Source organism: Excalfactoria chinensis, chromosome 7 (genome assembly GCF_039878825.1).
Source record: "Excalfactoria chinensis isolate bCotChi1 chromosome 7, bCotChi1.hap2, whole genome shotgun sequence".
Classification (NCBI taxonomy): domain Eukaryota; kingdom Metazoa; phylum Chordata; class Aves; order Galliformes; family Phasianidae; genus Excalfactoria; species Excalfactoria chinensis.
In genome coordinates this window covers 14832613-14852625 of record NC_092831.1, presented here as the reverse complement: position 1 = coordinate 14852625, position 20013 = coordinate 14832613, and the positions used below count along the sequence as shown (strand labels likewise).

Genomic DNA, 20013 nt, shown 5'->3' with positions numbered 1-20013 from the left:
GGTATATTTGGAAAGAGAGCCACTGAGCAAGTCATTACTCAGAGCAGCTGTATAGCACTCAGTGAGCACAACAAATTCATGTACTTCCTGACAATACAAGCATTATAAAATTACTATAACATTCCTATAGCACACTATTTTTACCAAACTAATCAGGCAGTGCAATTTGCCATCAAATTACCTTAAAAGCATTTGGAACTTGAAGTTTTGGTGATGGGATCCCAATGGCATAGTCAATTAAAACCATGGACAAAATAGTGAGAAAGACAGCAAAATCGCTGACAACAGATCGTACCTATCAGGAGAAACAACAATTTTAATCGAAACGTGTACATGATTTAGGACCTATTAGGACTTATTTCTCTTCAGAGTTCCATTTTTTGCTCACAGATAAATATACACATATTCTAGTACGAATTTTTTAACAGAGAACAGATAATAGTGTCCACTTTACCAGCACTAAACTGAATTTGCAAAGCAGACGTGATTCATACTCACACATAACTAATCACAGCTTCTGAATTAAATAGTGGGACACACCTTTGTTGGGAAGTATCGGCTAGTTTTGAACTGCTTCAGTGTGGATGACAGAGTTACTGTAGAAAAGAATAAGATGACAGACCAGAAAAGGACATCTGGAACATAAGGGCCATGGTGACCACAGGCTCGTCCAACAAATTCTCCATGAAACTTTTTACATTCCTATCAGAGAGAACAAAGTGGTATTGTTCTGAAAAATATCTGTTTATTCCAGTATTTTCCTTCCTTTCCTAAGTTGCAAGTAAACTAGATTGTATTTACATCAAAATCTTTTTTAGGTACTCTTTTCAAATTAAGACTACTAGTATTTCTATCTGATCTCAAAAGTATCTCAGAAAAGCCTCAACATCTCAAAAGAGTCAGTTTTTAACCAGTGTTAAATGACAGGGTCACAAAGACATAACGTAAATAAGTAATATAAAACTGGATTGATTTAAAACAACATGCACTTATTTATTTCTGCCTCAAACATAGATCTACACTCCCCAGTTTGGAAGAAAAAACAAACAAACAAAACAAAACAAAACAAAAAAACAAAAAAACCAAAAACAAACAAACAAAAAAAAACAAAAAAAAAAAAACAAAAAAAACAAACAAACCAAAACAAAACCAAACAAAGAAAAAACAACTAAGAGAATGGCCACTCCTGACAAGTCCACAAGAAATGATTTTTTGTTTTAGCTCCACAGGCCAAGCAGTTGATAGCAAAGCTACTTGGAGTGTACAGTATTAGTTTAAAGTATTAGCTTAAAAGGAGGCCAATACATTTAATACCACATGAGGGCAGCACATTCCACAAATTACCTTTTGCTTTAAAAAAGTGATCTGGTAAACTGCAGCAAAATCCAAAATCTGTATTAATTTTACTGAATATAATTTAAGATCAACCATGCAGGTGCAGTAGAAAACATTTCTAGCAATTCTCCAATAGCATCCTTAGTTGTCACACTTCTTCCAAAGTGACAAGCAGAGAGCAGCTATAAAAACGAGAACTACAAGCTCTGCACTTGCAATTCTTTCCTTCTCCTTACTCAACCCCTTCATGCATATTAAGCAAAAAGAAACACAGCACCCAGCAATGCCAGACAGCAATATCCTGGCAGATCAGGATCTTTTTGTTCCAAACATACTGGGCCACTGACTTATCATATTTGTTTCACAGTACTGTGGCTTGCCATGTTATAAGAAACTTGGTCTTTGAATAAAGGGCTGGCTTGAAAAACATCCACAGTTTCTATTTGAAGATTTGAAGGCATTAAGGTAAAAGTATAGTACCTTAAAAAAACAAACAAACAAAAAAAAACCTATAGTAGGGACACCTCGAGTAAACATGATGCTGCTGATGATAGATTATAGATATGTTAACTGGGAAAGAAATATATATAAATAATCAGGAAATCAAATAGAGAACTCGTCCTGGTCTGAAGTAGCACTTGGTGCTGGTAGAGCATGGGGATGAAATGCACTACTTCACATCTACTGGAAAGTACTTTGTCATAATCAGAATAAGAACTCTGCCCATGTTTGGTTTCTCCTGGACTGCAAAAATTGAACAAACAAACAAAAAAAAAAAAATTGGTCTTCCTATGGTTTTTAAGAGAAGACATTTTTCTTTCCTGGCCAATTTATGTCTTCAGAAACTTAGAACTTATAATTCAGACAAAAGAAACAAGAAGAATTACACATCAGAAAACACAGTGAGGCTGACCAAATTTTTAAAGATAACTAAGTCTAATCCATTACTACATTTCAACAGAGTAGGAGAATTGAAGTTTCCTGATGATGCAACAGAAATAAACATACGAACATATGAAAAACATGGGAATTTCTTTGACAACTATAGAGATACATGATGGGAGAAAAGGCCAGTTGCACTGCTACCAGTTGAAACTCAAGTTCTGGTAATAAGGTTTTGAGAAGTTTTAAAGGGCTTTATATAATGCACTTGGTCTTTTACATTTATAGTTAAAACAAAATCTGTTATTTTAAATCTCTTCAGCTGCAAATGTACTCTGAAAAACACTGCCAGAGATCTGAGAAAGTGAGAGGAGGAGTCTGCCCCTGCACAGATGCTCTTTGAGTGTGCTGCAGTTTTGGGAATATTCATTCTGGATTGCTGGAATTCCTCAGGCCAGCAGTTCTCAAATTTCTCTTTGCTGTTGCCACACCAACAAAGTTGAGGAGCAGCCTTTTCTATCAAGGCATAACAGACACGGAAGACAGCTCTTGCTTAACTCATGATAGGAAGACACGAGTTCTTCTGCATTTCTGCCTTAGAAAGCAACAGTGTTGCAACAGGAGGTGATCGACTGGATTGGGTTTTAAGCTTTTAAGCACTTCATTTGATTATGCTTACAACAAGGTCAATTCATTCTTTTTTTTTTTTTTTTTTTTTTTTTTTTTTTGAGAAAGAACTTTTAGTTTTAGCATCTCCTTGCCCTTACAATGAAACGCTATCTTTGTGAGAAAAACTGGTAGCCAGACCTCTATATGACATCTTAACCAAATTGAGAAGGTTACTTTAATGAAGGAAAATCGGATTCCTTTAAATATAGAAAAAGGTACAATTTAGAAATAATATATCTGTGTGAAAAAAATTGGTTTTAGCTTATTCCTGTCTTTCCACTCAGGGAAATAATTCACATTAGGATACACGTAACACTGAAGGCCTAGATAAGAGAAAAGTTTGGCCACTGAACAGGAACATTACAAAATGGCTCCCCTTCCACTTCTTTGCAGCCCGAACAGCTGGAAGAATGTTTTTGGGAAAATAAATGCTCCTAAAGTCTTCCTACACAAGAGAACTTTGGTTTCACCATCTGGCAGAATTTAGGACAAACCCGTTATCATTTGACATGTTTAGACTTAATCTCAGTCAAACTCTTGTGCTAGCGTGTCAAGGAGTTTCCAAAGCAGGGCACAGAATGCGCATACTTGCTTTAATGTGTACTACCAAAGACTGCATAATGATGTAGCAAAACGTGTACAAAGAGAGAGAATTCTGCAAAGTCTATGTTAACTTTTCTCCTTAAGTACATTATACACTTTGAACAAATAGGATCAGAAAAACAAACAAACAAACAAACAAACAAAAAAAACAGAACTTTTTCTATTTCTATACTGCATTAAGGACAGATGGAATCATTTATGCTAAGGCCCTTACTCACTAAGTTCCAATACTTCACTTACTGATACGGTTAGGTTCCCCCATGGCACATCAGATGCAGATATATTGTAGTCCTGCCAGTATCGTAAGGTTTTATTGCTAGGATGCTCTGGTTCCACACAATTGCATCTGAAATGACAAAAATAGTATCTTTTCATTAGTGACAAAAGATGTACCAAATAAAATCCAAATTATCAACATTATGACATATTAAAATTCTGCTCTACTTTGCCATGTAATTTTAGTTTAAATGAATTCAGTAAATGGATGCTCTGAAGCAGCTTCGAGTTCAGTAGCTAGTGCTATTACTGGAGTAAAAGTTGCCGTGAGGTGCATATGCATATATAGTACATAACATGGCATATTTAAACTACTTTCCAGAGCATGCTTTCCACCTATTTTCCTCCTATTCTGATGCTTTTGAGCACAGTTTTTAGCACTGAGAATGTGCCAGTCCTATTCCACTCCCCTCTACACAGGGATTAGACACTGCACAACTCTAGGCTAATACACATCCCATAAGCAAACTGTCTGTACTCTTGTTTCTTTTTCTTTATCACAGTGTCTTAGCATGATAATCAGACTAAGTGCTCAGTCAAGGGCCAGGGCTCTGCAAGATCACCAGCACCAAAGGCTCTGTGAACTTGTGTCTATTGTTCCTCCTTTCCCAACAGCTATGTTAAAAGCATGCTTTTTATTTTAAATTGCATATTTTAACATGCAAAACATGAAGAGGCAGAGTGGGAGGACAATACTGCAAAGAGGCAATTTGAAGTAAAAAAATTAAGTCTTTTAAGCCTCTGAAGGAACTGAGGGAAGCTTTCCCTTTGACAGAGACATAAAAAATATTCAGAACACTCTGCAAGTTCCAAGATGGCAAGTGTGCTTTGCAGTTCTCTTTAAGTTAACCCCACTTCAAAAAAATCTGCAGCACTATATTCTCTGCTTGCATTTTAACTTGGTTGAGGCAGCCACAATTAAATACTAAATTTCCTTTCCTGATAAAGATTCTCAGTCTCTGAGTAAAGGATAAAATCTGATGATATAGCAGAGAACCAATAAGTACACATTTGTGCTCCATTTCTACCAGAGTATTGCTTTTCTCACTTAGCTAAGCCATCATTCTTTTTTCTGCAGACATCTTTCCACAAAACAAGGATGACAGTTCATATATAAACATGTACTATTATCTATATATAGAATTCTGTCATCTACATTTTTAGTACAAAGTAGTGCTATTGTATTTCCATTACAATACTATACATGTGACAAAATAGCTGCATTTAATAACTACGTATAGAGAGATGCAGGTTTTCTGTGTGCTATTCCTTGCTTTTATTTTAAATGCAGCTATTTATAAAGAAAGAAAAACCCCTTACAGCCCATGGACAAAAGCAAATAAACTAAATAAAGCAATGGCATTCAGAAAAATAGAGGGCCTGAGCCAAAAGCCACTGCAGTAGACTGGATCTTTCAAACAGACAATATGCTTTGGATCAGGCCCCAAGTGCAGAATGAATGTGCATTCAATGCATAGTTTTAAATATTACATAATAGGCTAAATGAAGTGCATCACTAGCAGTGAGCTAAGGTAGCATAGTAAGTCAATAAACAGTACATCTACATTTTTACAAGAGAGTATTTGATGTTCATGCAACAATACAAATGTGGCTATTTTAGGTTACTATTGTTTCCCGTGAGCACAGGAGCTCCCTGCCCCTGAAGTCCATCGCTGTTCGCAGACTGGCCAGACGCTGGGCGATGGCCCATTGAGGTTTGATTACAGTAGGCCAAGGTAACGTGGGCTGTTCAATCACAGTCACATCTTTCTCACTAGAAGGGAAGACTGTGCATGTCACCAACACTATATTGTATAACTATACTTGCTGCAAACTGCAAATTTACATTTAGAGAAGTCTCACAATTGAAAGTATAGTTCAAAACAGCTCAGTTCACCTTCAGATAAGATTGTCCTCCTGCTTATTGCTAGATCAGTACCACTTTCCTTCTTCAGAGCTTTCAAATCTGGCCTGCACCAAGTTTTGTGGGCATTTACCAAAAGCAGTTCATTCATCATCAAGCACAGTAACTCTGCAAACTCTGATCATAATGATCAGAAACTTTACCTTGAATCTAGCAATTGCCAAGGAATAGGTGAGGAACAAAGTCCTAACTGTAAAAATCCTGATTTCTACTGAAAGAGTTAAAATTAAAATCAGACTAGATCATTGCTTAGCATTACAGAAATGGGAAACAATTCCTGCCCAAATCAGAAAATACAACTGGAGGTGCCACCATATGATGCCAGAAAATAAAAAGTAACTACCAAACTGAGACATTTTATAATAGACTTAATTCCACAATGATGAATATTTCCCAAAACAACTGACCTATAAAAAGAAACTCATATCAGAAGAGTAAGGCTTTTAACAGTTTTAATCTCTTTTATTGTCATTTTTTACTCTAATGGAGTGAGCTCTCAAGAGAAAAATATACTGAATTGCTAACCACAAACACATATTTCTACTTTTTGATACCTCATTATTCAAAAGGCTGACTTAAGTAAATATGTATTGCCTCTTGAAGGTTCCAGTATGCTTAAATCCTTGTAAAATCATTTAGAGTGCTGAACAATTGCCAACTACAGGAGAACTACAGCAACGAACAAGAGACAATACATAAAGCTATAGATACATTTTTCTAAGCAACATACTCAGGTTCAAATAGAGCAGGCACCATACAAAACATTTCCATGCTGTATAGTAATAAGGAGTTAGTAATCACCTTTGCTGAGGGAAAAAATACAGAATGATTCCAGCCTAAAATGTATGGCCCTGAGCTGTTAGATGGAAAAATAAGCAGGGCAAGGAGTCTTTAGAAGATATAAAGACAGTAAGGTGTTCAAGCAAATCAGGATGGGGAAGACAAGGACTTCAGCTAAACCTTCAACTTCTTCCCTTCTGTGTACATTTAACCTCTTTACATTTCCAATTTCTCCCAGCAATTTTTGTTTTTTAAGTCTCAATCTGCTATTTATTTACTTATTTTTAACTTGAGGCAGCCATTATACCTTCACTGCGCACAACATTTTCTAAACTTAGTCTGTTATCAAAGAGCAAAGATAAGATTTGACAACAGAGGCTTCAGATCATCTCAGATAACTAGCAGTGTTCTTAACTGTTCCCAAAAGAAACAGTTAATACTATCACTATTAGCACAAAAAAGATGGTCTGGACTAATACGGGTTAGTAGACTATAAACCTGTTATTTTACCTTTAAAGTCCTTCTCTCTTTTGTAGATCAGCAGTAAAATGTAAAAATCATTGCTACTCAGCAACTAGTCAGATGAAAGACTGTACCAAAACCACTTAAATTCTGACTGTTTAACTCAAAACAAAAAACTTACTCCCTAGGCCTGTTTACTTGATTGAAATTAACATAGGTGTGGTGCAAGATTCCCTCTTATTTCAACCTCTCATCCCAGTTCTTTAACCTCTTTCATCGCCATGTGTTTATGAACCTCCAAAGCCCATTATGTGCACCCCTTTCCCCACACAGCACAGCATGGTGCTTGCCCATTCTGCTGCCATCACAGACATCAAATGTTCAAACAAGAGTCCTGCAGTGTGTTTTTCTGAGTAAATAAAAAAATGCTTAACTGGCACAGCTCCATCAGAAACCTCAATAATTCCCATGCAACTGACAATTTATAGTATCTTGTATTCAAGTCCGGGAAGCACTACTAACAATTTTATTCAAGTCACAAGGCTCAATTTATGGAGATCCTATTTTTTCATCATGTACATACTATAAGCCACACATATTAATACTACTTTGCTCTATATAAAAGGTACAATTGCACCTTCTTTGCAATTAGCTAACACACCATTTCCCTCTCCTAGAAGAGGAAGGTATTTTTGAGTTCACTTAAGAAAGATAATGAGATTTGTTTGATATGAATATTTATATTATAAAAAAAAGCAGGCAAGTATGACGAATAAGTTACAAACTGTGCTTGTTTAAATAATGTGTCTCACTGAATATCAGAACACATATTTGGTTATGAGTAGGAAGATTTTATCCTAAGAAACAGACTATGCTCTATACGCTGTGCATTAATCACATAACAGAGGCAGAGTAAGAAGACAGTAAGAAACAGAAGACAAATCACTTTAAAAGCAAACTACTGGAATGTGCACATCAGGCTTCTTAACACTGCATTTACAAGACTGAAGAAAAGCCCATCAATACTGTAATGCTATGCATGTTTATGTTGTCTCCAAATACATACTATTTTCAGGTGAATCTTATGAGCACTAAAGAGTCCTTCTGTTTGTCTAACATCTGCTACAGGAAAGTGATAACAAAGCATCGCACTCACATACCCTGCTGCCTCATATGTACAACACCTGTATATCCATGGCACTGTATTTACCATATTTCTTCTCTTATCAGCATTCATAGTGATGAGACTAAATTCTCAGTGGAGGAGAGGCTGGAAGCGAAATAATTAATACTGACGGGAAGTGGTCTTGTCAGTTAATTTCTATTCTCAGTATCATGAAATCCTTTCAAAGCACAGCTGTCAGGACAAGATGAAATTATTTTCTTCATTTATTAATGAGATCTGCCATCCTGATTTAGACCACTGAGTCATTAGGTTAAGTATCCTGCCTCTGACAATCACAAACATGAGTAGACATTCAAGTACATTCTATAAATTTTGAAGTCTACAAGATTTAGTTGGGGAGGTTGAAGAGGAAAACAGAGAAGCTTATATCTAGATAACTCCACTTCATAAACACAAATAGAAACATGTATCTACATAAACAGACATCTGATGTTACAGTGAAGAAATCACAAATAATTAGGCTTGTTTGGATAGCCTGTAAGAAGATTGTTCTGCCAAATAGAAATCTAGAAAACAGATTTATAATCATACTGTAGTTTTGTTAGCCATGCTCATCTCTCATAAAGGCTACTCTATTATCTGCCTGGTGCAGAGTACAGTCTATGCATTTTTAGTAATATTAAGGTATGTACAGCACTTACATAGACTTTATCAGGAAGAAAATCGGTGTCATTAGGTGGGATGTTTCTTGTTTTGATTTTCATTTGAAAGTTTTCATTCAGAAATAATTCCGGGTTGTAATCTCACCCCACTTCCACAGTGGGGAAATAAAAATAAAATTAATGAATATCTAAAGAGATACAGATGCTTTGTGGTCAGCTTAATTTTTGATTGTTCAAGCTTAGCATACCAATAAAAATAAATACGCTCTGACAAAACTATACAAGGATTGCATGTAAATTTTTCTAGATTAAGACAACATTGTGCAGAGCAGCTATTTGTTGTGGAGAATTACTTAAAGAGATCATGTTCCAAAGAAGAGGGGATGGGTAATAGGAAAAAAAATGAAGCACTTACTGAGCTTAATAGAGTAACAAAATAAAGTGAGTTAGTTGGATTGAGCAGAGATAGGGAAGTCCTAGAATAAATGCAATAAATAAATAAATGTATTTCCTGATTCCAAGGCTTGCCAAGAAACAAAGAGAATCAGCAGTTAAACTTGATGGCAGTTGAATGGTTCTAGGAATGAGGGATATTCTGTAGGTCCCATCTGGAGCACAATGTCTCTGTCTAGATCCCCAGCTTTTGGAAGGGCTCCACAGAAGAGCCACAAAGATGACCAGAGGGCTGAAGCATCATCGTTAGGCTTCTTCAGCCTAGAGAAGAGAAGGCTTTACTGAGACCTCAAAATTAGCTCCCTTTAAGTACTGGAAGGTTGTAAACTCCTGTTAATAAGTGATATATCAACTTTTTACATGGGTAGATATTCATAGAACAATGGGGAACCATTTTAAACTAAAAAGAGAGATTTAGCAAACACATTAGGGGGAAAAATTTTCCTTTAAAGTGAGGTGCTGGTATGGGCTGCCCAGAAAAGCTGGGGATGCCCCATCCTTGGAAGTGTTCAAAGGCAAGATTGATGGGGCTCTGGGTAACCTGATCTAGTGCCTGACACCTCTGCCTATTATAGCAGGGTTGGAACTAGGTCTCTGAGGACCCTTACAATCCAAGCCATTCTATAATTCTATTCTTTGATTCTTCAAGGAAAGAAGCTGGTTATATAGCACTGTTAGTTAACTGAAAGGGAAAAGAAAAACCTATCAAGAATCAGAAGAGTTCAAAGCAATAGTTATATGAAGTGGAATTCCATTATATGCTCGAGATCTTAATGAGAAATTCTGTACTTAGAATCACCGACCATGCATTCCAGCTGCAACTCAAGGAAGACAGTATACAAAATAACATAATGTTAATGCATTATTACAGGATGCAAATGAAGTTGCAAGCATAGAATAAAAGATTTAAGACTTGTTTGTTCAAAGACTGATATGCACAGAGCTAATCTTCACAATGACTTCTAGAAGCAATGGTTTCTGTAGCCTGCAAAAGATACTGAGATTGACGTGATCTTGGCTCCACAATAACATAAGTGGGATTTTCTACTCCTAATTCTTAAGTGCATGTCAATACCAAGACAGATTGTAATATGCATATTACTATGCCAAAACATCGCTTTAAAATTATTCAATGTAATCTGTTAATAATTGAGTAACTTCTGGTAAAGAATTATTAAAATAACATGAATTTATCCCTGTGGGAGAAAAAAAAAAAAAAAAAAAAAAAAAAAAAGATTAATAAAAAATGGATGAGATATCAAGTCCCAAGGTCTAAGCAACTTCAGCAAGAGAAATAGTTTATCTTCTGTATTCAGAGACAACTACTGTAACATGTTTGCCCTTTAGAGCACACTAGATTTCTAAATCCTTTTCTTTCATCCAAGATTTTCAAACCACACAGCTGTAGGGGGTTTCCTTTCCTAGCAAAACATGGTACCCTAACATTTAATGTACATATTAAAACTGATGTGTATTAGTGCTCCAGACTGAGTTCACTAACTGGAGATACGTTTGCTGGAGAAGGAGAAAAAAGCAGGAGGAGGAGAGCACGGAAATAAAAGAGTTGCTATGCCAACCTACAAATGCTAATGGCATGACAAATACAAAAAGGTCACAGAGAAAACAAGAGAAAAAAAGAAAGAGAAAATCCAGATCAAAAAATATGTGTATTTCATATAGAAATATTATGTATTTAAATACCTTCAAAACAACGTGTTTTAAAAAGAAAGAATGTACCACAGCAGCACACTTAAAATTCACATCGTCCTCTCCTTTTGATTTACTTCTAAAATGCTTTATTATCTATATTCTAATGACCGTGTTCAAAAAATAAATAAATGAACAAAAGTCAGATTTTCCAGAAAGAACACTTGAATACCATGGCCAACATTTTAACACAAACAAGTATAATAAAGAAAATAAAAGCATTAGAACAAGTTATACATTAATCAGAACATGAAACAATAGATATCATTTTGAGATAGAATTCTGTAACAAATTCAAACATGTACCACAGAACGGCTTGGGTGAGAACAGACATTAAAGACCACCTAGTTTTAAGCCCACACAGTGGGCAAGGTCGTCACCCACCAACACCAGCTGACCAGGGCCCCATTTAACCTGGCCTTGAACACCTCCAGGGATGGGACACCCGGAGTTTTCTGGGCAGCCTGTGTCACTGCCTCACCATTTCCCTCTAAATTCTAACCTACATCTCTCATCTTTTACTTTAAAGCTATTCTCCCTTGTCCTGCAACTATCAGACTTCATAAAAAGTTGGTCTCTCCCCTGATTATAAGCTCCTTTTAAGTACTGGAAGGCAGAATGGGGTTTGCTGCGGGAACCTTCTGTTCTTCAGACTGAACAAGCCCAGTTCCCTCAGCATATCTTTATATGAGACATGCTCCAGCCCCCTGATCACTTTGTGGTCCTCCTCTGAACCCTCTCTAACAGCTCCACATCTTACTTGGGCTGGGGGCCCACAAAAAAAGCACAATATATCTTCTACATAAAATTGTAAATAGTAAATTTCAGCTGATTTTCAAATGTTTCACATAATCACAGAATTACCAAGGTTGGAAAAGACCTAGAAGATCATCCAGTCCAACCATTACCAAGACTTTCCAGCTAAATCATATCCCTCAACACAACATCCAAATGTTTGTGTACATGCCATTTAAAACACATAAAAGTAAAAAAAAAAAAAAAAAAAAAAAAAAAGTTCTGAATGCTCTTCCTATAGCCTTCTAAGGTCTGTTATGGCAGATGCTAGTAATAATTCCTATGCTCTTAAATATAAATAACTGTACTACATATATGATTTGTACTTACATAAAACTCCTGCAATTGAGATTGCTCTTTAATGTTTAAAAGTTACTTAAGTGTGGAGTCGAAGAGACATGACCTTCCTCTTTGCAGCTGCCTGTGAGGACATGACAAGGGAAATGGCAATAAACTGTGGCATAGGAAGTTCTGCATCAATATTTGAAGGAACTTCTTCACTGTAAGGGTGAGAGAGAACTGGAACAGGCTGCCCAGGGAGGTTGTGGATTCAAGACCCACCTCAATGGCTACCTCTGTAGCCTGCTGTAAGGGGCATGCTTTGCAGGTGGGGGCTGGACTAGATGATCTCTGGATGTCCCTTCCAGCCCCTACAATTCTCTGATTCTGTGATAACAGAAGACAAACCCACTGAAAATACGCCTTTCCCACTTGAAATATGGTTACACAATCTGCTTCAAACAAAATATCATTTTAAATGATTTCTCTTTGTCTTCCTAGTACTCCAAAGGACAATACTAACAGCATGCCAATGACATTTCCTGAGTCAAATTCATTTCTTCACCACAGGAAAGGCAACAATACTGGGATTGCACACTGACTACCTACAGACATCAGAACATCCTTAGAAGGCCCATGGGATAGAAAAGGAGGGTGAGGTCACAATTTACACAAAAAAGCTTCTAATTGCCCTAACCTATTTATCTTCTTTTTTATTCAAGGGAACAACAAGGAGAATACAGAAAACAGAAATTTTATAGTATAATCTAAGTTTTTTTAGCACAGAATTGCAGATCCAAGAAGTTTTGCATAAGCTTTGGCAAAACATCCAAAGAGAAATGAAATGCTCAACCTTTTGAAGTTAGCCCATTGCTAATTAAAGAACTGCCAGGGCTTTACTAACAATTAAAAACTTGTCTTTAAAATCCCCAATGATAAAAAAATACAAACAGCTGTTTTTAATTAGCAAACAGCAGATATTAATTAGCTTCTGTAACAGAGTATGCTGGTCCTTTAAGGACAGAACCAGTTTCAGCCCAACCTTGTAACCCATTTAAATAATAAATAGAAGGTTTGGAGTCATACACTGCAAGGGGGAAAAAAAAAATTAAAAAAATAAAAATAAAAAAAAAAATCTCATTTCTTCTGAAAGCAATATCCTCACTTCAAGTACACAAAAATGAAATTTTTATTTCAAGTAAGTTTTTGAGCATACTCATTTTCTGATCTTTCTAGGACTGATGAAGACACATGCAGACACTTAATGAGGGCCTCAGGGTAGCAAAAGCTGTTCCTGGCTGGAACCATAGCAGCAACAATAACTTACTGGTAAACTGGTGGGATGGACAAGAGTAGTGTCAGATGAAAATGAACATCAGAGACATTGAAAAGAGAAAAATCAATCTCTTAAACACTTCCTAACAATTTAAAAACAATCTGAAGAAACCAGATTATTAACAGAATACAGTTGGTCTTTGGAATATGGAAGGAAGGGAGAGGCTCTTCCTTGGAAGAAAGCAGGAAGATAGAAACAAGAAAGTGTTTCTATTTACTTCGAAGCAAGTGAACTACAAATGCTTTTTCGGGAAGATGAAAATTGAAGGTACATAGCTCTGAAGCATAGCAGAAACATCCCTATTACATACTTTAAACACAGCACTGGCTCCCTGAATTGCTAGACTGAATGTTTATTTTCCTTTAATGTTATTTTTAAGTCATATTTCAAACTGCTGATTTTTGAAAATGTCATGCTTTTATCTTCAAACTTAGTAATAGGTGAAGTTTCAAGTGCTGGTAGTAGGTTTTCTGACTCTGCAACATTTGACAAAACTAGATTTGCTACCTAAATGAAAAAGTTAAAATGTAACTTTATGCAAATTTTACTGTATTTGTTAATTAGACTTTTCCTTTCTTGAAATGTTTGTGTTCTTTTCATCCAGCATATTATTTAAAAAGTCAAAAAAATCACAGTCAAAAAAAGGAGGAGTTAGAAGGAGAATCACAGAAACAAATATTTGTTGGATTCTGATTAATAGAAGACATTTTAAATAAAAGCAAATATTTATTTGTAAATGTAAGGAGAATGGTAAAATTTTACCATAAAATATGGAGATACCTATCACAGCACCACAAAGCAAAACTCTGTGATCTCAGATTGATTCATACCTAAATACAAATAAACCTACCTAACCAGGGATACATACCCCTATTTTCATGACATATTTCAGTCTTAGCTCTTCCTGCTAAGTGGTTTCTGAATAAAATTTTGTCTTTATAGTATTTCAGCTTGTCAAAATGCTGTGATGACATCACATTCCATTTCTCTTTGACATGACTATTTGGAAGTGGTAAAGGAAAAAGGACACTGTGCTATATAGGGCTCTTTAGAGTAAAAGTATCAACACCGTAGAAGTTATGTGAAGTTAACTGAAATCAGGATATCAATTTAACCGTGTGCGTGTTCTACTTGTGATGCTTATTGCTTTCTCTTCAAATTAATATTACTTTGTCTACCAGTCAAGCTGTTAGAAAGAAGTACTCGTTTTTTCAGCACACCAGAGCACATCACAGCAGAACTACTGTTTCAATAACTCAATCTGTTCCATTTATTAACTTACTTATTGCACATTTGGATGCAGGTTCTACCATCTATTTTACTAGTGATGATAGCATGCACAAAATTTAAATACTTTTTCTGTTGCTGTGTTTTGTTTCTCCCAGCTTAAAATGCAAATGAGACATTTGGTTGAGACACTCCTGTTTTTCCAGTGAACAAAAGATGTGGCAATGTTCAATTATTGTATTTGGGGGACTCCATTCTGCACAAAGTGTTCAAATGGGTTCAGTGAAATAAAGATATTTCTGGAGGTGAATCTTCTCTGAAAATGCTTTTCAATGACATTTTAGTCACTGAGGTGACCAGAATTAATTATCCTCAATCCCAAGTATGATCTTGTCCTTAACTAACACTTCTGTTCTAATATCACAGAAACAATCCTGAATTTTTACTTCAAAATGAAACTACATCAATTAAAGAAATTATTTTTCTATTCCCCGAGGATAATACCCTTTATCCAAAAACTTGTAAAACCTCCACAGCCAAGGTACATAATTGCAGACCTGTTCAAAATCTTATTAAGAACAAACTGATTATGACATATTTCAACACTGAGGAGAGGCACCTAATAATTCTGAATCCACTCCAATTCTCACAGAACTACTTCCATTCAGATTAAAATTAAGGAGGCACATCAAGTTTTTAGATAGGTCAGTATTTCAATTTGGAAAAAAAAATAAAGACAGAAATATCATATAAAATATTATAAAGCACCAACAGAAGGTTAAAGTAAGAGACTATTTGGTTGCACCAGATTTAATTAAAATGTGAATAAAAAACTAAAGTTGATTTTTTAACTATTATTATTATTATTCTACGATTTCCAAAATTCATTCGAGTAGCTTTCCAAAATTCCAATTTTTTATTTTTTTTTGCTTAATTTACAGTATGCATACCTCCAGTAACTACTACTCATATATGCCAGAATCATGCCTAACTCAATAGCTCCCTACATATTATATTCACAATAACTGAAAACTTCTCCTGCTTCACACTACTTGCACTCCTGTCAAAGATCTCACCATCTATGGGAAAACAAAAACAAAAACAAAGCATTAAGAAATCATACTTACGAGTACTTGGTCAGCAGGTCCAAATCATTATGCATGTTGATTGGATATGTCTCACTGAGATGAAAAAGCTTCTCTAAGGCCTCATAAATGAAAATTATGCAGATCAGAGAAGCAAAAGCTTCTTCAGTAAACCGGGTAATGTAACAGACTAGGGAGCTTGCATCAGTTGCAACAAGGATGATGCACAGGATTGCAGTCCACAGTCCAATGCTAGCTCTCAGGGAAAGGTATGATAACCCATACTCTCTAATGAAAAAAAGTAAGTAAACAACACAGTTAATAATTTGTCCAGCCACAATTTCCTAGATGAAGAAACAACTCCAAAATATGCTTTGTATAGGCATGTGCAATTTTGGGAACAGTTTGGCTCTTCAGAAAGAGGGCAGAAAGGAGGGTGGGAGGCAAAAAGTGGAACCAACTCTTCAACTTTTATGCATGATCACTTCATTCACTTGCTTCAGTCAAAGCATTAGTTTTCAGACTCTGAAAGCCTAAGCAGTTCACTTGAAAACACCCCCCTGATCTTACTCTGCAGACGCTGGAATTCATCAGTGTTTCTAATTTTACCTAAAAAGACATTAGCAATGATGTATATAATTATCTCACTCACCTCAAACATCAGTTGGTACATGAATGAATCAATGAAGTAAGTCTTCACCTTGCTTAGAAAGATTCTATATATGTTATTGGTGAGCTACTATGTTAGAAATTTTAAATAGCCACGTACTTGCAAAATTTGAATAAAATCTTCTCAAACACTAGAACTGGTCCTGTGCTGCCAAGTATAGTGAGAGGCTGTCCACCAAAGAGAGAGTAGGCAATTCCAGTCATGGATGCTCCAAACAGTGATTCTATTGCACTCTGAATATGACACAGACAGAGAAGTGTGTATAAATTTTCCAACTGGCTCTTTTTTGCAACATATAGAATTGTAGACTTCTAAATAATGAAACAAATACATTATAAATACATATATTTAATATATAAATAAATATTTAAAGTGTAAAAAATAGATTTTAATATATATTTATCACCATGGAACAGTAAAAATAAATAAATACTAACCACAAATCTAGCAGTGTAAGTTTGTTTTAAAAAAATCAGATTTAACACATACTATACGACCTTCAGTTGCTTCTCCCAGTAGACCACCAAACGTGATGACAGGAGACATGCAAGCACAGTAGAGAAACAAAAATGATGCCAGACACTGCAGACTGAGGGCATCCCGGAAGTCACTCCAGAAGAATGGAGCCTTTCTTTTTATATCTAAAATCAATCCACCAAAAAATCTAAAAACAAAAGAGAAAAATTTATGAAAAAGGCTTAACTAACTTTCTTCCATAGTATTTCTTAGCAGCTGCAGAGAAGCTACTCTTCCTTATCAAATGAAACATACCCCTATAATTCATCCTTCATCAGAAGAAAGTTTATGGGAACTCTGTCCTGATAACTTTAATCAGGGAATTGTTTTAAAACAAAAGAAGTTGCATGTTTCTTAATTAAAAACTTCATTACCCAGACCCAAATCTTCTGAACAGCTCCTGGCTTGCTTGCATAAAACCCCATGTCATGGTTTTGTGCTGTCAATATTCTACATCATGACATCACGTGCGGTATGAATCATTAACTGAGGGTACAAATAGTGGTAAACTGTTTTGGTGGTATAAGAAAGTGTAACAGAGGGTATGTGGAAGTGTAACAGAGGGTATGCGGAAGTGTAATAGAGGGTATGTGGAAGTGTAACAGAGGGTATGCGGAAGTGTAACAGAGGGTATGCGGAAGTGTAACAGAGGGTATGCGGAAGTGTGGAAGGTTCATGCTCCAGATCTGTGGAATGGCAGCATCCCGAGTACTCAGCTCTTGGAGGAAACTACATATCCCAGGGGACGACGCGGCCAGAGACGAATCACCAGAGGAGGAGGACACATATATAATCTCACTCCCAGGCTGGAACGTCCTTCTTTTCGCTCTGTCTATCGCTTTGGAGCGCTCCATCCCTGCCGTCTCCCTCTATCAGCAACGTTCCAGCCTGTCGCCTAGAGATCGCAGTAGGCCCCCCGGTTCTCGGGGACTCTTTTTTTTTCTCTCTTTCTTTTTCTCTGTCTTGTTTGATTTAGTAGTTGTAGTTATATTGTATCGTATTGTGTCACCTTGTATTCCAATATTATTCGTATTTAGTAAAATAAGTTCTTTCCTTAGATTGCTGCCATTGTTTTTGTTCATTTCCCTCCTTCCAGGGGCAGCAGCCCCTATCACAGGTAAATCTAGATAACCCGATTACACCCCAGTATTTCTGTGAAATAATTCTTTGTATTTGCTTAATCAGAGAGCTAGTACACTGTGTTTTTGCCTATGTTCCCACATATAGAGCACATCATATTCTTTGTAAAACTCTTCCTCAATACATTTGACAAAAGGATGAAACAACAAAATATTTGTAAGAATTCATAATATGTGACAAGCCTATTCCCAACTTTTACTTCATACAGAAATAGAAAATGTTAATTGAGTTCAATAGTGATCTGACCTCTACAAATAATAGAGAAAGGAGCTTTCTGTAAATATAATATGAATACTCAATTTATTTTATTTTATTTTCCCCTCTTCTTTTCTGAACAAATTCAGAAGTACTGTCTTTTTCAGCAATGCGGTATGCTAATCAGGAATAAGGCCTGAAAAAGATGACGTGCCAAACTGGTCACTTAAAAGAGAACTAGACCATTATTGTTCTTTTGAAAGGGCAACATCTGGGATGTTCATCATTCTGAATATGCTTTCACTAACTTTCCAGTGCGTTGCAGTTCTGGTCCAGAGTGTCCACCAGAATGTTCTGGCTCCCCATGAGCTGCAGTCCCATTTGGTACTCCTGGAATCTTACGCTTCTCCTACCAGAAAGAAAAGATACTTTTCTTGGATTTTCACAACTAAACACAAATATAGCAATAAAACAGACTTCAAAACTTGAAAGACTGAACATTGAAATTTTATTGTAAGTTTCATCAGCATAATCTCTTCAGCTGTGTAACCAGAAAAACTAGAAGGAATTGTGGTCTAAGAAATCTAAAGAGTCCACCTCAGAAAAATATTGTTATCATAAAGCATTTTTAAAGAGCAGCATGCCAGACTGCTTTGATCATTTCTTGCTCTTGTTGGGCCATTGTATTTTGACTTCACAAGTAACTTAGCATAACAAGCAGCACCTATTGAAAAGAATTATAAATAACAAATCATACGTTATATGGCTAAAAGTGCATCGCTTAATTCAAAATGGATTACAACTATCATCAGAGAATAGAAAAACAGATTGAAGAGCTTTATGAATAGCCACCATTCAGTAACAGCCCACACTGAGTCCGTAGAAATAATTGTGTAATATTATAAAAATGTCAACAAGAAAAAAAAAGAATACTTCATCCAGAGGAAAACTAAACACATCCAGGAAGATACACAATAGAATATTTAGGATTTAAGCTTTTTTTTGTCTTTCTTTTTTCAGAAAACAAATATAAAGCAATAAATTTAGACCAAAAGCAAATACGTCTGTGATAATCAAACATGCTTATTACCAATCCATTTAAGACCTTTAGATCCATCTGTCTTTGTTCAGGAGAGACATGGTTTTGAACTACGCTGTCACCACTATGCTATGTTTTCAAGACAACAATTTTCTGAAAGCAGAGTAGCAAACAGAAAGAGTATACAGTATTTCCACATGGTGACTTTGCCAAATCCTGAATTATTTTTACTTAATTCTACTTATCAAAACTTCATCACAATCTTAAAAAGTACCTGATTTTTGCAAGCACAAACCTGAGAAGGAACGTTTTTAGGTGGTTCTATTCGTATTGTTGGGTCCCATTCTCCAGGAGGGAGAACTGTAACCTGATCAAGAAACTCATCAATTCCAGACACCAAGTCATTGCGGTCTTTTGCTTTGTAAGCAACGTCATGGAACACCTGTGAAAAGCAAAGAGGCATATGAGGGAGGAGAGAAACACTCCAAATATTTCACAATAGTCCCTTCTTGCATGCTAGGCTCAGCTCTCATTTTATCATCTCCTAGCAGCATAACCTGAGCAGTTACAGAATGGTGAAACAAACTTGAATTATATCTGCGCATCAATTCAACTGAGCATTCCAGGTTCCCTATTACGTCCTTTCAGTCATTCCAAAATTTAACTAAAGCCAAATCAAGAATAAAGTTACCTCATCTGTCATCAGCGTTGCAATTGATCTTCCAATCTCATGATACTGTTGCCCTTTACCCAATGGCCCAAGAAGAATAAACAAAAATCTGCAAGAAGTTAAATGGAAATATGTAAAAGGAAGGTGTGTGCTAGTTACCATACATACTACCAGAATAATTA

The 20013-nt window shown here is 35.9% G+C and overlaps 1 protein-coding gene across 9 annotated transcripts in view; it reads right to left on the bottom strand.

Moving 5' to 3' along the window:
* SLC4A10 (solute carrier family 4 member 10) overlaps window positions 1-20013 on the bottom strand; it is a 144251-nt gene that overhangs the window by 18625 nt on the left and 105613 nt on the right. For all 9 annotated transcript variants that reach the window (XR_011904285.1, XR_011904284.1, XR_011904283.1 and 6 more), the window contains exons 9-17: window positions 19853-19940; window positions 19457-19603; window positions 18431-18531; window positions 16761-16935; window positions 16371-16504; window positions 15644-15889; window positions 3730-3835; window positions 541-702; window positions 182-295 (exon numbers count right to left, since the gene is read on the bottom strand). Coding sequence is in view for 6 of the 9 variants with exons in the window: in XM_072341458.1 (XP_072197559.1) it covers window positions 182-295; window positions 541-702; window positions 3730-3835; window positions 15644-15889; window positions 16371-16504; window positions 16761-16935; window positions 18431-18531; window positions 19457-19603; window positions 19853-19940 (1273 nt within the window). In the remaining 3 variants the exon portion in view is untranslated. The remainder of the gene's footprint in view (window positions 1-181; window positions 296-540; window positions 703-3729; window positions 3836-15643; window positions 15890-16370; window positions 16505-16760; window positions 16936-18430; window positions 18532-19456; window positions 19604-19852; window positions 19941-20013) is intronic.